The sequence below is a fragment of the Terrapene carolina genome, unplaced genomic scaffold (genome assembly GCF_002925995.2).
Source record: "Terrapene carolina triunguis isolate 2854851 unplaced genomic scaffold, T_m_triunguis-2.0 Scaffold88, whole genome shotgun sequence".
In the NCBI taxonomy this organism is placed as follows: domain Eukaryota; kingdom Metazoa; phylum Chordata; order Testudines; family Emydidae; genus Terrapene; species Terrapene triunguis.
In genome coordinates, this window is record NW_020664439.1 from 27,787,555 (window position 1) to 27,805,132 (window position 17,578).

At 41.5% G+C, this 17,578-nt stretch overlaps 1 protein-coding gene across 2 annotated transcripts in view; it reads right to left on the reverse strand.

Annotated features, from left to right (window-relative positions):
• The window catches only part of VEPH1 (ventricular zone expressed PH domain containing 1), a 133,511-nt gene that overhangs the window by 51,752 nt on the left and 64,181 nt on the right, over nt 1–17,578 (reverse strand). For both annotated transcript variants that reach the window (XM_024192677.1, XM_024192676.1), the window contains exons 7-8: nt 11,909–12,118; nt 9,029–9,423 (exon numbers count right to left, since the gene is read on the reverse strand). In XM_024192677.1, coding sequence (XP_024048445.1) covers nt 9,029–9,423; nt 11,909–12,118 — 605 coding nt within the window. The remainder of the gene's footprint in view (nt 1–9,028; nt 9,424–11,908; nt 12,119–17,578) is intronic.

The following is a 17,578-nucleotide window of genomic DNA, read 5'->3' on the forward strand; positions in this document are numbered from 1 at the left end:
GCTAGGGCAGGACGGGGGCGGGGCTAGGGCAGGACGGGGGCGGGGCTCCTCCCGTCCTCTTTTTTCCGTGCTGAAATATGGTAACCCTACCTAAGAGTCCAGATCTAACTCACCCCCCAGCAGCCAAAATTCCTGTTTCCTTCGCAGCACAGTGCCCAAAACCCCTCATAGGGAATTAGCCCATTGCCAGGCAAGATCCACCTAGAGATTAGTTCATTTCCTATGCTTAAATTAATGGTTCCAATTACTGTACTAGAATGAACATGCACTTGATTTGCTAGTTTTCACTATGATCACACATCTGTGCAGGCTGCAGGCAGGAGTGTGTCTGTGCTCCTAGTACAATCCTTGCAGAGCTGGGATTCCACTGAAACCTGATGACCACAATCAATGCCCACAACAAAGCCATTCTGTATATTAACGCTTCAGTTTTCACAGTGCATACATTTTTAGATTTTGGATGAGTCTGGGACTTAATACTAGTCCCAAATAATATGATGCCAACTAATGCATTTTGGCATAGACAAAAATATGTCTAGAAACATTGGCCTGTGTCTCTGTAACTTTGTGGTCATAGTGAATTAGCAGAGGCCCATGTGTTCTAAATCAATGTTTGGCTTATGGCATGTTTAAATGTATCAAAAGAGTGCAGAGGCAAACACTGCAGGGGAGCTGTGATCTTTTCCATCTAGTCTGTCATATGGTACCAATTATCTCTCAATTCAGCATAAAAACATAACAACCCCCAGATTTAGGTTCAGAGCACTGCAAACTAGATCCCTCCCCCCCCCTTAAGGAATTTCTGTCATAAATCTTATACAATTTTTTCTGTTTATATTTTATCCTGTAGAACTACCAAGAATCAGAAGTGACTTACAACTGGCACAGCATATGCAGAATGTTATAATATTTTCATATTTTCATTGAATGGCATTACATTTCCAATCTGATTTTGATGTTAATTCAATACCAAGCTTGCCTTTGAATGATACATTAGAAATCCCTAAGCTCTGTCCCTGGAAAAAAAAGTTTAACCTCTGGCCAGAGATGTGCAGATTCTAAAATATCCTCCATATACAGGCACTCTCAAATGTTTTCTTTCTGATGGGTCACCTGCCACACAAATTACCTGTAAGGATTTGGGATGTGGGTACTATAACGGTAGTATTATTATATCAATTATCTGAAACAGCAATAATGCAAGAGAGGAAATATTGTCCTTCTTTCACCAATTGTAAACAGACAACTGCAATTGTTGTATGGGTATAGCGAGGAGTTGTTAGGCACAGCAGAGAGAGCATGAGAAAAAAAAAGAGAAAAAGATGTCTTGGAATGTGAAGCACCTGGTACCGGCCAATTTCAAAGACAGGGTATGCACTAGATGGATTGCTAGTCTGATCTGCTAGGGCAATTCCTATGTTCCTATGACACAAATGTGTAGAATAAGGGTGATGGTAATGGCATAAATAAGGGGACTAACATCACAGATGCAATCATCCTAAGTGGTAATTGGTAAGACTAAAAAGTAAGCCCAGTAGATGGCTGTGAGTCTTGCACTGGGACTGGAGGAATCAGTCAATGCTAAATTCTCTAAAAAGAAATAAAGGTAGTTTCAGCTCTAAGCTAATTTGCTGTAGTCCTCATTGAGTTTACTCTAAAAGTTCATGACACTGAATAGAATGATAATACTTCCCGCTGGCATAGCACCTTTAACCTAGGGATCTCAGAGTGCTTTACTACACTCATTATTACCCCTATTTTTCCAGACGAGTAAACAGAGACAGAGTGGTAGAGTGGTTAAGTGACCTTTCAAAGGGCACACAGTAGGGTCAATGAACAGTCTGTGAACAGTACCCAGGAGTCAATGTTGAGTCTCCTGTTCTTAATCACTCAACTTACAGAGAAACTGAGGTGGTTGGAAATTCTAGCTAACATAAACTTAAACTTAATAAAGGGACTGGGGAGTACTCAGGAAATTATAGACCAGGGAATCTGGCCTTTGAGATAAGCAAGATCCTTGAACACTGATAATATATAAGATCACAAAGCATATGGAGAAGTATGAGCTGCTGAAAACTACTTTGCTTTGTTTAATAAAGGGTAAAATCATATGATAAATATGGTGAAAATTTCAAGGAAAAATTCAGAGGGTTAAATAAGGGTGAAGTGATGGACATAATATACAGGAATGTCTAAAAGGCATATAAGGTATGGAAAAGAAGCAAACATGGGTAAACTGGTTCAAAACAACAACTGAACCAAATATTCAACCCCAAATGGAAGCAAACCCAAATCAATTAATTTTGTAGGTTTCAGATGACTTCCTTCTGGCACTATACCAAAATGTAGAGCTTAGCTCCAAATATTCACTCATGCCAACACATTAACTTAGTTCTATTTTGACCTTAAGCACTTGCAACCATACCCTGAACTTGACCATGGTCTCAGGCCCGCTCCAAAATCAAGCCAGCCATCCAGCTTCATTTCCCATCGAAGTTCCCCTGAATCAATTGCTCTTCAGGCTGATGTAGTTAAGGCACATCCATTTCATAGCCAACAGTACACATGTTTACTGAGGCGGCCAGCCTCATGTCCAGCCACCTTTGACTGCCCTAACCTGATGGATCAGGTACCCATTCTGCAGCTATGTGAATTGGAGGTGGCCTTTCAGTGTGAGATCAAGCAAGATGCAAACCCATGACCTTCTGGAATGTAGTCAAGCACCTTAACCACTAGCCACCACACCTCCGATCCCTAGGGTGTAAATCATTAGATCACTGATTCAGTTCAAAATCTGAACCCTCTTTGGGCCTAAACACCCCAGAATGCACTGCACCCTACAAAATGTGATAACACAGCTGAGGAAAATGGTGATTGTTTTTGTTTGTTTGTTCAATATATAGGGGAAGCTCCTCAGCTAGTGTAAACTAACAATATATACTATCTGAGGATCTGACCCCACAGTTTTTAACTTTAGTGTCCCTTTAAGACTGTAAAGTCCAATGTACAAATCAATATTACAGAGATTCTGAAATACCATATAAAGAAATATTACAATCCATAGAGATTGAGTAATACTACTGGCTGAGTGTATAAATCAATAAGGAGTCTGCAAAACACATGTTGTAAAGCACGAATACTGCTATGCAAAGACTACGAAATACACATGGAGTGTGCAAACCAATAGTAAAGAAACTTGGTCAAAACACAGTGTAACAGATCAGAGAAATACATATGTATGTATGTATTTATGGTAGGTCAATCTATGTATTTATTCATGTCAGGATACAAAGAGAATAAATGAATGAATGATCAGCCACTATCCATTATCCACATCCTTGCTAGGAAGAGTAACATAAAGTTAGAAACATGGGCCTGATTCTCTTCACACTAGTTTTAGACTGGTATAATGCTACTAACTTCAGTGTAGTTATTCCCATTTGACTGGCTTGAATAGAGTTAGACCCACTGTCAAACTCACTAGAAGAAAGATGGTTGAGAGGGTGTTGGTTGGCATTTTCAAGGTGCTGAAAGGGGTGAGGAAGGTAGACGTTTCTACAAACCCTTTAAACTGCTAAATACTAGGAGATAAATTCTGCATTTGGATCCCTGTATGCAATTCCCACTGAAGTCAAGGTTGTCCCATACCTATAACCAGGACAAGAATTTAGCCTTAGGACTCAGGGACACAGATTTTTTTTTAAAAATTAAGGAAAATGACAGACAAAATGAAAATTGTTGCAAAGCTTTTTCACACAGATGACGAACTTCTAGGACACTTTACCTACAGCACCAGCAGAGGCAACTAGATTATATACAACAAATATGTGAGGTAGTGATGGCCAGCCAGACCCTCACTTCTAGAATTCAAAACTACAGCCTAGATAAGGGAGTTTGCTAAGTGGTGATCTTCACCACTGCTTCTCTAAGACCTTCCCAAGAAGTTCCTTCTGGACCTACAGGAAGCTCTGCCCTCTACCAGGGAAATGATTTATTAGGGTTGGGCAGAAATCATGTTCAGCTTGTGTTTAATGTATTAAGGGATATGCAGGAATAAAGCAGTGTTGGAACAAATCCGTATGGGTTATGGGCACCTGCTGTCACTGCTTATGATATTTTTGAATGATGTGTTTCCAGCTTAAGTGAAAATTCAGGTGATCAGGTTTTGGAAGGACCAGACTGAGGGCACGTCTTCACTACCCGCCGAATCGGCGGGTAGCAATCGATCTATTGGGGATCGACTTATCGCGTCTAGTGAAGACGCGATAAAATCGATCCCCGATGGCTCTTCCGTCGACTCCGGAAATCCACTGCGGCAAGAGGCGGAAGCGGAGTCGACGGCGGCGCTGCCGTCCTCACAGCCAGGTAAGTCGACCTAAAATACGCCACTTCAACTACGCTATTCACGTAGCTGAAGTTGCGTATCTTAGGTCGATCCCCCCCCGTAGTGTAGACCTAGCCTGAGATTTTGTAAAGGAAGGGAGTACACACTGAATGTTCAAGAAAGTACCATACGGGATATATTTTGCCCTAAGACGTTTACACACATTTTATGTTGTGGTCAACAAAAACATAATTTAAATTCTGTATAACTGCAGTACTGTAGGGCCAGATGTTTCTACCCTCAGAAACATCAAATAGTACCTTACTCCAGAAACAGCCACACTGAAATCAATGGGACTTTTCACAGTATATGGTATTATTTACAGATTTTAAGACCAGAAGGGACCATTAAATCATCTGACCTCCTGTCTGACACAGGCCATAGAATTTCATCCAGTTACTCTGTTGAGCCCAATAACTTGTGTTTGGCTAAAGCTTATCTTCCATAAAGGCATCCTCTCTTGATTTGAAGACATCAAGGAATGGAGAATCCACCACTGCCCTTAGTAGTTTGTTTCAATAGTTAATTACCTTCATTGTTAAAAATGTATGCCTTATTTCTAATTCACCTTGAGTAAGGGTGACAGAATCCAGCCCATAATCTACTGGGTGCTACTTACATCTAATACTCTTCTTTGTTAATTTGTGTGTATAATATACATTAAAAGTTATATTTAAAAAGCCCAGGAAAGGACATGACCCAAATCAAGTGTTATTGTTTGGGAACTTGTTGTACTCTCCATTATTGATAAATTGTACTGCTTTGTTGCAACATCCTCTTATCCTCCTCGTTGTTTCTTTCCTATTTTGCATAACACACACACACCCCAAAATTCAACAAATTCCTGCTTAACTGACACAAAATCAATCAAAGATATGTTTTTTAAAAAATCTGAATAATGCACAAATAGCTTTATAGAGAGTAAAACATGTATAAATTTGAATGATCTCCTGTTATGACATGCGGAAATAATATAGGTCAAATAACTGCCAGATTTTGGACTGAGCAGTTTATGGAATATCTGAAATATTAACACGTTGTCCCCTGTGTAATGAGCATGAGTGAGTTTCTGTGAATGTATTTAGAATGAGTCACATAAGTCATCTATCTTACTCAACAAGTATGTCCTTACTCATCACGTTTCTTCAAGAACTTTAGTTGATGATTTCCCAGGAAATTACAATAGTCTGAATGAATTGTGAAATAAATGACTTGCTTAAAACATCACTATAATAGGGCTTTTAATTAGTATGGCACTAAGAGGAAACTGAACAAAATGTTTAAAAATATTCACTATATTAAGAGAAGATATAGACTCACATTTAATTCTTTAGGCAAACTCACAAGCCAGATTGTCATTTACTGAAACAGTAAGACATACGAATAACTTTGACAATGAGAAGTGTTTCAAACAGCAAAGCTGGACTTTGGAGTATTTTTCTCAAATTTCTGCAAAAAAACAAACTTGGCAAAAAGTGTCGTTTGCAGGTCAATACTGCTATTCAACTCCTTGGCCACAAAATAAATAAAGACAGCTGGAAAGGCATTTGATGCACAAATGTCAACGATTGAGACCTGCTTTATGTCTTACTATGGAATGATATTTTAAGTGATCAGAAATAAAAGCTTTCGTATCAGATTTATTGATTGAACGGAATCATTCAGCTATTTTCTACAATTATTTAGCCTAACTATTAACGCCTTACTCCCACTGGTGATCAATACACCTATTGAAGTAAGTGGGACTACTCACATGAGTAACTGCTCAGCAATGGGAGTAAGATGTTCACAATTAGAGCTGGGCGACATTTGTAAACTCATGCCAAAAAAAAAACCCACAATATTTTTCAGGGCACTGAAACTATTCAGTGAATTTGAACTTAATTCAGCTAATAGTTTTGGCAAACAAACAAACAAAAACTGAATTTTTTTTGAAGTCTTGAAAGATTTTCAAAATGAGTCCTGTTGATGTTTTGTTTAGATACAGTTGTTTCTACATGAAATTTCAGTTCAAATTGACATTTGAAACATTTCATTCAGCCAGAATAAGAGGTTGGGTTTTTTCCAACATGAAAAAGCAAAGAAAAGAAATCAGTTTGGGTCTGAAATGAATTGTTTGTTAGGGTTTCCCCCCACCCCCGCCCTCCGGTTTGGCCACTCAATCGAAAAAATCAATTGTTCACTCAGCTCTATTCACTATACTCTATTCAGGAGTAATGCACTGAGATCAATCCTGCAAGGTAGTGAGCACCTCCACAGGGGCCTCACAGGATCAGGCCCCATTTCATTATTGGCTATCAAGTGCTTGAAAACAATTATCTGTAGACCTGGCTTGACATGAATAATTGGACATAAGGAAGGCCTCACTTCTTGGAAGACAGGCTTAGGGAGGTAAATGATGAGCAGGCTAAAAACACAATGTCCGTGCTAACTAAGATAGGCAAATGGGTCAGTAAGCTGAGCGACAGAATGTCTGAACTAGCTAAGATAAGGGAAGGGAACATCCAGGGAACCATTTACAACGAACAAGTTAATAATGGACAAGTCCAGATTCCAAAGATGAGCTAAACAGTAAGTCATGCATGGGAAGTGTGTGGACAGAACATGCAGTACAGGGATTGGTCCCTACAAAGGAACCAAGTCAATCCCAAAACGTGTGATGCAATGTATAGTAAATGCAATGATCTGTGTAAACATATATAAAGGAAGAGGATTGCAGTGTAACTTTGGTTCTGTGATGTATCCTGCATTCACCCCTGCGTTTGAGTCATAAGAACATAAGAACGGCCATACTGAGTCACACCAAAGGTTCATCTAGCCCAGTATCCTGTCTTCTGACAGTGGCCAATGCCAGGTGCTTCAGAAGTAATGAACAGAACAGGACAGGTAATCAAGTGATCCATCCTCTGTCGCCCATTCCCAGCTAGGGACACCATCCCTGCCCATCCTGACTAATAGTCATTGATGGACCTATCTTCCATGAATTTATCTAGTTCTCTGGTCCACTCACTGCTGCTTTGCTGTATGCCAAATAAAAATACCTGAATGATAAAATGTGGAGTTGAACTGAGTGTTTGGGAAGCCAAGTAGAAAGAGGTCTCAGGGGGGTAGGGGAGGATCCCAACACTATCCACTGACTCTGCATAATGAAACTGAGAATCATTATAGAGTTCTGATGCAATGGTAAATAGGGGCCTGTAGTGAGTCAGTGTGGCTCCCCGGCGCCCCAGAGGCGGGAGAGCCCATCCGGAAGCCGCAGTGGGCGGAGCCAGGGAGCTCTGAGTCCGCCCCTCCGGGGGTCAGGCGGCGACCCGGAAGTATAAAGGCTGGCCCTCAGAACTCAGTCAGGCCCCAGCCGCCGAAGAGACCAGACGTCTCCAGCCGAGCTCGGGGCTGGGAAACCTCTGCAGCCCGGGGCGGCCGCCGGGCCTGCCCTGCGCCTGCTATCCAGAGGAGCCGCCAGGCCCGCCCTGCGCCTGCTATCCAGAGGAGCCGCCGGGCCCGCCCTGTGCCCTCTACCCGGAGGAGTTGCCGGACCTACCGAATGACGCCTGGCCTGACGAACCCATGGTCCAGGATCCTCCCGAGGCCAACACCGGCCCCCAGGTAGACCCAGAGGGGGAGTGTGGAAGTAGCCCGGGGGCAGCCGACCCCAGTCTGGCTACAGCATTGCCAGAGCCTATGTCAGTGTGTTGCGGCCAGGATCCCCACTGACTAAGCAGCGGGCCTTCTGCCGCTGCTAGGGCCCTGGGCTGGGACGCAGTGGAGTGGGAGGGCCTGCGTCCCCCTGCCACTCAACCCGTGGGTGGCAGTCTCCCCCTCTCCCAGGCCTTTTGAGGCTTAGTTTATACTGTTGCTCTGCCCTGACTGAGGGCCTGAGTGCCTGCCCCAGCATTTGTTGCTCTGCCCTGCCCTAGGGCCTGGGCCTAAAGACTTCATACTGTTGCTCAGCCCGGACTGAGGGTCTGAGCCCTGATATAACATTGGTGTCCGCCTGGAGCCCGGGTCGGGCTTATCGTGTCTCTCAGGGCAGCGCGGACCGATGGGGAACCCGGCCGCCGGACAGAACGCCCCGCTCCGGTGTGTAGTGAGTCAGTGTGGCTCCCCGTCGCCCGAAGAGGGTCGAGCCCCGGCAAACTCTTGTACAGGGCCCAATTCAAATCCCACTGGGAATCTTTCGACTGACTTCTAGTGGGCTTTGAATCAGAGCGTAGCAGAACAGAACACCTTTATTTGAGATTCTGGATCTGATTCTTTTCTGACCTACCCTGATGTAACTCTATTAGCTACCCTGATTTATCCTGATGTAAGAAGAGACTCAAACACTGACCCTGAGTCCAATCCAGCATTCTTTGCATAATATTGCATTAACTTCAAAGGGAGTTTTGGGTGTGCGAAGACTGCCAGCTTGGGGCCTCTGAAGGATGCACAATATTGCTGAAGGAAAGGACAAAACCTATGAAAGAGGGTTCAAAATGCTGTAGTTTATAACAACGTCATTGTGTATAAACGTGTTTCATCCAACATAAGAACTCATGCTTAGAGAATCTTACTTAACGGTTTGCATGAGTATTGAAGGGTTTTGTTCGTGTTTTAAACTGTTTCTTTAAGTTTCCCATAATTTGAAAGGTTCAGAGCTCTTACCTTCAATAATACACTGATCTGGGCTAGGAATTTTCTTCCCAATCTCCATGACATATGCTTTCACTTTACTAAGATTTTCCTTTAAGTGCAAGTAGAGCTTATCTTGATATTCCACAGGATTTTTTATTGCCTCTGTACTTCCTTCATGGCAGTTTTCTTTAACAGATCCTGGCAAATTTTCTGATTCTGTACATTTGATACTTGGGTGTGAAACTGAAGAATTTTCCAGCTGTGATTCTTCAGTGTCTGGACTAAGAGGCAATTTGTCATTTTCTTGGCTAAGATAAATTTCTGTGAAAGAGATGCCAGCTGCTATATCTCCATTGTCCATGTCTTGTCCATTGTCTGAATTCATCCCCTTTGTACGGATTGCATGTAAAGCTAGACTTTTGGACCTGCAATGTAAATAAAGAGAAAGACAAATGGTTTGTGATAGAGGTAAGATGGACTACACCATGCTGAAGAATCAGATAACAAGATTTCTGGCCAAATTCTGCTCTCAATTACATCTGTGCAGCTGCTTTGGTGCAACTCAGAGCAGAATTTGGGCCTAAATATCCTGTTGGTTGGCAAATACAAATAGCTTTTAATAAACCTGTATTTCACGAACAGGTACTCAGAACCCAAATCAAACCACAACTGTGGTAATAAAAGAAGTCAGACAACAATATCTATATATCACAACATATTGTGACAAAGTTCCTCCTCTATCTTGGTGGGTCCTGCACTTATTGGCGGATTTTCTTGCCTCAGAGATTCACCATGTGGGTGGGGAACAGCCCAGAGACCTTCCCCTCTGGAAGAATCCACAGTCCAGGTCAATTGGGAGGTTTGGGGGGAACCCGGGCCCGCCCTCTACTCCGGGTTCCAGCCCAGGGCCCTGTGGACTGCAGCTGTCTATAGTGCCTCCTGTAACAGCTGCATGACAGCTACAACTCCCTGGGCTACTTCCCCATGGCCTCCTCCAAACACCTTCCTTATTCTCACCACAGGACCTTCCTCCTGGTGTCTGATAACGCTTGTGCTCCTCAGTCCTCCAGCAGCACACCCTCACCCTCTCACTCTCAGCTCCTTGCACCTCTTGCTCCCAGCTCCTCACACTCGCATCACAAACTGAAGTGAGCTCCTTTTTAAAACCCAGGTGCCCTGATTAGCCTGCCTTAATTGATTCTAGCAGCTTCTTCTTAATTGGCTCCAGGTGTCCTAATTAGCCTGCCTGCCTTAACTGGTTCTAGCAGGTTCCTGATTACTCTAGTGCAGCCCCTGCTCTGGTCACTCAGGGAACAGAAAACTACTCATAAGTGACCAGTATATTTGCCCTCTACCAGACTCCTGTACCCCACTGGTCTGGGTCTGTCACATAATGCATACTAGAGAATGCACCAGTATATCTATTACTCATCACTATAACATCTCAGTATCCAATCTATCAATCACATTATAAAATAATACCATCCAGCAGTGGTTCAAGCAAATCCAGAGTTCTCTCCAAAGTCCTTCAGCTGGGCCACCTTCGCCACAAGCCCCAACATTCAGGAATTGGTTCTCCACTCTCTTGTGTAGTCATTTGCACCAGAGTAAATGAGGTATAAAATGCTACTACTGGTGTGAGTGAAGAATTCTGATTTGGCAGCATTTTACACTCACTTTGAACAGTTGTATATGAGTGCAAAGGTGGAAGGCAATGGAGAATCAAGCCCTCAGTGAGCATCCTTCCCCACCACTCCTTTCACAACATGGGAAACTTTAATCCTCAAAGGGGAGCTGGGGAACAGGAAATGCATACACAACTGGTGAATGTGTCTCTGGAGAGAATTAGGAGAAAAGTGGACATAGGTTCCCTGTTAAAGAGGAGGAAGGTGGAAGCTATGACAGCCCCAGCAGAGGAGATGTCCAAATTCCCCAAAGGCTGAAGTTATCGCCACAGAACTCTAAGTCAGTATGAAACGGGTCATGCTCCACCCGTGCAACACTGCAGCATGAGCAGTAAACATCCCACTAGAATTGGTGAGGCCTGCATGTCCTAGGGGTACATTCTAGTTGCAAGTTCTTTGGGCTGGCCCTGGTCGCAACACACAATGGGTCTAGGCAGAATCAAATTTAACTTGACACAAAGTATCAATCTAGAGTAATTGAGGGCATAATCTGACCCAAAATATTGATACAAATATATTACCTAAACTAACGTTAGAGTTGCCATTATTAGTATCCAGGAGAGTTCTTTGAATCTTCATTTCTAGATCAGTAGTTCTCAACCTTTCCAGACTACTGTACCCCTTTCAAGAGGTGGATTTGTCTTGTGTACCCCAAATTTCACCTCACTTGCTTAAAAATCAGACATAAAAATACAAAAGTGTCACAGCACACTAGTACTGAAAAATTGCTGACTTTCTCATTTTCACCATATAATTATAAAATAAATTGCAACCCCCCAGATTGAGAAACACTGATATAGTATATAGAGCAGTATAAACAAGTCATTGTCTGTATGAAATTTTAGTTTGTACTGACTTTGCTAGTGTTTTTCATGTAGCCTTTTGTAAAACTAGACAAATATCTAGATGAGTTGATGTACTCCCTGGAATACCTCTGCGTACCCTCAGGGATATGCATCCTCCTGGTGGAGAACCACTGTTCTAGAGTGTTCTGTAAACAAACATGTTCCTCTTCCTTCTCTCTTGTCATGTTAGGGCAGGTTAAATACATAATTTAGAAAGATCTTATCCAGCTCTGAGATGCCCTGACAAGAGATCTGGTTAGAATTAGACTCATGGTGCCCACAGGTATACTATAATTGAACTATTCCCTTAATGTTTGGATAAAGATTTATTGCAAGACTGATATGCATGAAAGTCAGTCATGCATTTTACAGAATCATACCTGTTAAATCTCATATCCTTCCTTTCTTCTTTAGAAACCTGGCCTAAACTATACCTACGCACAGAGCCAGGAGTACTGTTGTCAATATTTATTTTTTCTTCAAAAGCCTGTATTTTAACTTGAAGCTTTTCATCCTCTTCATTTTCATTCATAACAGATTTTAAATCATCCAACTGTACAGAAGATTCTGTTTCAGCATCATTTTCTGTCCTGAAGAAGAAAAAATCAGGGGTTTAATACGGTCATGCTTTGCCCAAGATGACACTGACAGTGTCTCTCTTACTTTGAACCACATACTGTATCTGGTAAAATAATTGTGTGTCAGTAGTGAATTTCTTAGAACTTGATTAATCATTTTTGGAAACAGCTTTCAGCTCAATATCTATGTCAAAAGGATTAGAAACATTAACTAACTATGACAACACTGGATTAGAAATAGCATGCAATATATCTGCAAAGGTAAAAACCACGCTTCCTCTTGATATGGCCTCAACCACATTCCCACCAGCAAACCTCTCAGGGAAATGTTTTTCAGTTGAATTTAAGCGAGTCCTACAAAGCTACTAAACAACCATTTATTACAGCATACTTATAAACCAACAGCAGAGCTCACAGTGGAGTCTGTGAATATTTGTGGTTTTACAAAATTGCACATGTACTTTCTCCTGAATAATTGTACTCTGAGTAAGAAAAACATATTTCAAAACTCAGCACTTGGGAAGAAACTGGTTTAGAGAAAGTTTTAAGTAATCTGACTCATGTTCAGCAAAAGAAATCCCAGAATACTTAAAATGGGTTTATTTAGAAGTCTGTGCAGCTCGAGTTTCTATTTAATAGAACAAAATGGTTAGAAATTTACATCGTCATTAAAATTTTCAAGCACAGAGTTGAATAAACTCTGTGCAATAATAAATTTGGATTTAAAGCACCAGTTAGCATGAAGTTATCACTCTTAAAAACATAGGACCTAATTCTGTCCTCAAACATACCTGTGAACCTCATTGATTTCACAGCACTGATGAAAATGATTGTCCCAATGATGACACTGTCATATCATTAGTGATGAATTCTGTCTGCAGTTGATTTCAGTGGAGTTACATGGGGGTAACTAACAGTAGAATAATTTGCACCTGCCAAATTACCCTGACATGGAGGGAGCCCATTGAAAGCAGGTAATGAGATCCAATCCTAAATGGATCCACTTTCTAACCCCCTACCAATGGGGGTCACAGAGGAGCTGCAGCTGTTATTCCAGCTCATAGGCTAGTGTAGCAGCAGTGGACAGGTGACATTGCAGCTCTGCAGCCCTTCCAGCAGCTGTGGGGAACCAGGGTCGGCCCTAGACTAGCTGCCAGCAACTGGCGCCCTAGGCGAAGCATGCAATCAACGCCCCCACCCCCAAACCCCAAGGGCAGATCTAGCCTGAAGTTTTTGGTAAACTGGGAAACATTTTGCTCCTTTTTTCCTTTTAATGTTTTTTAAGCATTTTTTTTAAACAGAGGCTTAATTATGCGGTTTGTCAGTCTGTCCAACCAATGTTTCTGAGATCAGATAAAATAGAGACATGAAATGTTCAGATTAGATTTGTACATGACAGCTAGATGATACTTCAGTCCAATTTCAAATAAAAATGCATTAAAAATGTTAATTATAATTTTTATTATTACAAATCCTAAATCATCCATTACGCTATCCTGCTTTAACTGCCATTACCACCACATCCAATATAGAAAGAAATAAGAGAACTCTTCAGTGAACTTTAACCTGTATTTACAAAACACTCTGTGCTCTTAAAACATGACTTTTCTTCCTTTAAGTTTTGAAAATTCAGTCACTAGTTCTTTTAGATCTAGTTTTCCAGCTATTTCATGCTCTATGGACATTGTGGCAAGCCCAACAAGTCTCTCTTGCACCATTGTTGAACGCAGATATGTTTTTATCAATTTTAACTTTGAGAAGCAGCGTTCCCCACTAGCTACGGAAACTGGCAAAGTTAAAAGAATGCGTAGAGCTATAAAAATGTTTGGAAAACTGTCTGAGAGTTTATTTTCACAAACAAACTTCAGTACTTCTTCAGGAGTGGAATGTTTCTTAAGTCGTCTTGAAAAAGCCTGAAGCTCACTACACACATCTGTAGCATCAATGTCTTTTGAATTTTCATGAGTCAGTGCTGACTCCAGTTTTAAACAAAATTCTCTTATCTGTTTTGCTGTTTTCTTTTGCAAGATGTGGATATCATATAGAAAGCCAATACTGACTCTAGCTGCTGAATCTGTTGAAATCTTTCGTCAACCGAGTGACTAGCAGTATCAAGGACTGTGAAGTAGAAATTCACTTTGAACCTTCGTTTTGGGTTTTGAATGCGTGTGTCTCGTCCTTCATATGAAAACTGCTGTTTCTTTTGCCGAATGCGAACTGCCTCTGGTTCAAATTCTGTCGGAAAGTCTATTTCTTCAGCAAGCTCGAGAGAATCTACCAGTATTCTTTCAAACCCTTCATCACTTCTGAATTCCTCCAGAATATTTTTAGATTGCTGCAGTTTTTGAATAGCAGAATGTATGTTCAAGTTCTTTTCCTGAAGCTGCTTACTAGTGAAGTTAATCTCGAAAAGGATATTATACCCTAAAATGAGTGAAGTCACAAATTTGAATTTGGAAAGGCCATTTGCAAGAGCTTCTGCATCTGAATGTGCCATATTGCCAGATGATCCAGTAAAGGTAGTATCATCAGAAATTTCAATTAGGGCATCATAAATGTTTCCAAGTTCATAGTAAAGAGGCTTCAAAGCATCAGCATAACTAGTTTCACAGTTAGAGAATTCACACGGCGAGTCAGAATCTCCCAACGGCGTGTTGAGCCTGAGAAAAACACGTAAACACGTTGTACCGGGTCAAAGAAACTGCTTGCCTCCAAACAGCATCTAGCAGCATCATTGACAACCAAATTCAGAGAATGCGCACTGCAAGGAACGAAAAAGGCCCTAGGATTGATTTCCATCCTTCTCCTTTGCATACCATTGTCTTTACCCTTCATATTACTCCAATTATCATAGCCGTTGCCATGTAAGTTTTCAATAGATAATGACATTGTTTCAAGCTCTTGTAGAATAGTTTCAGTCATAAATGCTCCAGTCATCTCCTTCAGTGGTACGAAACCCAAAAAATGTTCCTTTATGAGCACTTCAACATTCTCTTCATATGCAGACTTTTCCATATCCACAAAATGAATGATCATCGTCATTTGTTCAACATGACTCACATCTGGTGTACAGTCCAGTATTATTGAAAAGTATTTTGCAAAATGGGCAGCTTCTACAATTTTCTTTTTAATGGCATTTGCTAGGATTTGAATCAATTCATTCTGCATATTTTTTCCTAAGTAATGAACCTGTGTTTCATGATCAGTTATTTTACGTAGATGCTTCTTCATGACTGGATCAAACAAAGCGAGGTATTCAACAAATTTTAAAGAGATTCCATTACCCGGAGGATATAATTTTTCATTTTAAGAGAAGATATTTCAGGAAGGATCCCTGCTGTTTCGCTTGGTCCTTTTCCTTCTCAGCCTTTTGTTTATGATACTCAGCTCCTGAGGCTTTTCTTTTTCCTCTTTCTGCCATGGGACATTTGAATATTGTTATGTACTAACTGTGCTCCCGACTGCAAGCATTATAGCGTTATGGATGGCTGACACACCCACCACATGGTTGGCGATTTAAACCACATTGCAGCCATCCCAACACATCTTTTCACTGCTTAAAGGCTCAATGATTAGTAACATACACTCACTTACCTATTAAAACAGTTAGTTACAGCGTTTACATGGAAACAAAATGACCTTTTTCGATGTTATAACCCGACACCAGTTGTTTGGAAATAATCCCCTTCCTCACGGTTACCCGCTTGGAGTGTGACATCATCACTTTTGTAGTCTATTAAGCGTTAACACTGTTACTTTTCTTTTATGGACCTTATTTATTACATGTGAACCAGTTATAACAAAGAAAAGTTAATAATTATACAGCCCCGATAATAACGCTAAGGTTTAATAACGCTTAAAGATACTCACATTTTGGATTTATAATGCTGAAAGATGTTATTCTTTATTCTTTGGCACCAAGAAACACAATTTTCCACAATATTCGCTCGATTCTTAACCATCTACCTGCGACATGTGTTAAAATGACCGTTTGACATGTATCAACGCATGATATCTCCACTCTACATGAATTTCCGGCTATGCAACCTTGATGTATATTTGAGTTAGGCATCACTAGCATTGCAGCTCTTGCCGCTGGTGGATGTGTTTCATTGTGGCTGAGTTATTGCTTATCAAAATGGCAGAGTGGGTCATCTTGACCCTACGTCGCAAATTGGAAAGAAAATTCGCTAAAATATTATTTATTTTTGCTGTAAATAAAAGAGTTGACATATTAATACATTCTCAGAAATGTAGAGAAATGAATTATAATTCATATTCCCTCTGTACGCACATGGGAATTGAAATAATGACATCTTCATTTTTTTTTATTTGATTTTTTTCCTCGAATTTGGTGCCCCATTTAAGCAGGCACCCTAGGAGACCGCCTCGTTCGCCTATATGGATGGGCCGCCGCCGTGGAGAAGGATTTCATTCACCCAAACAGGGGATACTTGCCTAAAGTCTGATTTCTTAGACCAAAATTTTCAAACCTCAGTGCTAGGCACTTAGATCCATACTGAAGATCTAAGTGCCTTGAAGCCTGATCTTCAAATATACTGTTCACCCGCAGCTCTCATTGCCTGCGATAAGAGCCGAGGGTGCACAGAACCTCTGAATATCAGGCCACTTTTTACAAAAGCCAAAATATGGAATTAGGTGCATCCCTTCAGCCACTGTAGTTTGAACATTTTGAGCTTTGTTTTTATGCAGCAGTGAGGGAACTGAATTTATTATTATTAATCATGTTTACTACAGCAGTGTCTAAGGGCCAACCAAGAATGGGGGCCCATTGTACAAACCCAGAGTAGTAGATGGTCCTTGCCCTGAAGAGGTTACAATCTGAATAGACCAGTCAGACATAGAATGAGGGAAGGGGTAGACCACATGAGCAAAGTGAACTGTGCGATGGCAGCAAGTGGTATGTTAGTTCCATTGTTCTCTCTGTGTGTGTGTGTGTGTGTGTGTGTGTGTGTGTGTGTGTTCTTTCTTAGGTGGGGATAAGCTGAAAAAGGAAGGAAAGGGAGGTGAAGGGGTCAGGGCAGGGGAGAAGAGGGTAAAACAGACAGGTGTGCAGTGAAGCAGAGGTCAAAAGACCATGAGGGAAGGAGGTGGGTTGGAGCAAACAGCCCATCAGCACAGGATGAAGAATGTTCAGTCAACACTAATAGGAAGTTCTCTGAATGCCCAGTGCTCCTTTCCTTGACCACTCCTGTTCCTACCAGCTGGAGTCTGTGGCTGGCTCATCTCTGCAGTTTTCCTCCCCAAAGCCTGATGCTCGGGGGGAAGGGGAGGTCATAGCAGTCCTAGAGAGAGAGTGTATGAGGGGGAGTGTCTCCTCTGAACAGTTCTGGGTGCAGGAGGTGAATTTCACCCTTAATGAACAGAGTGGTACAGCTAAACCATTACTATGTCGTCCCTCTTCAAAGATATGGATATTACTACTATTCTGATGCAGCCAACGAAGTGGGT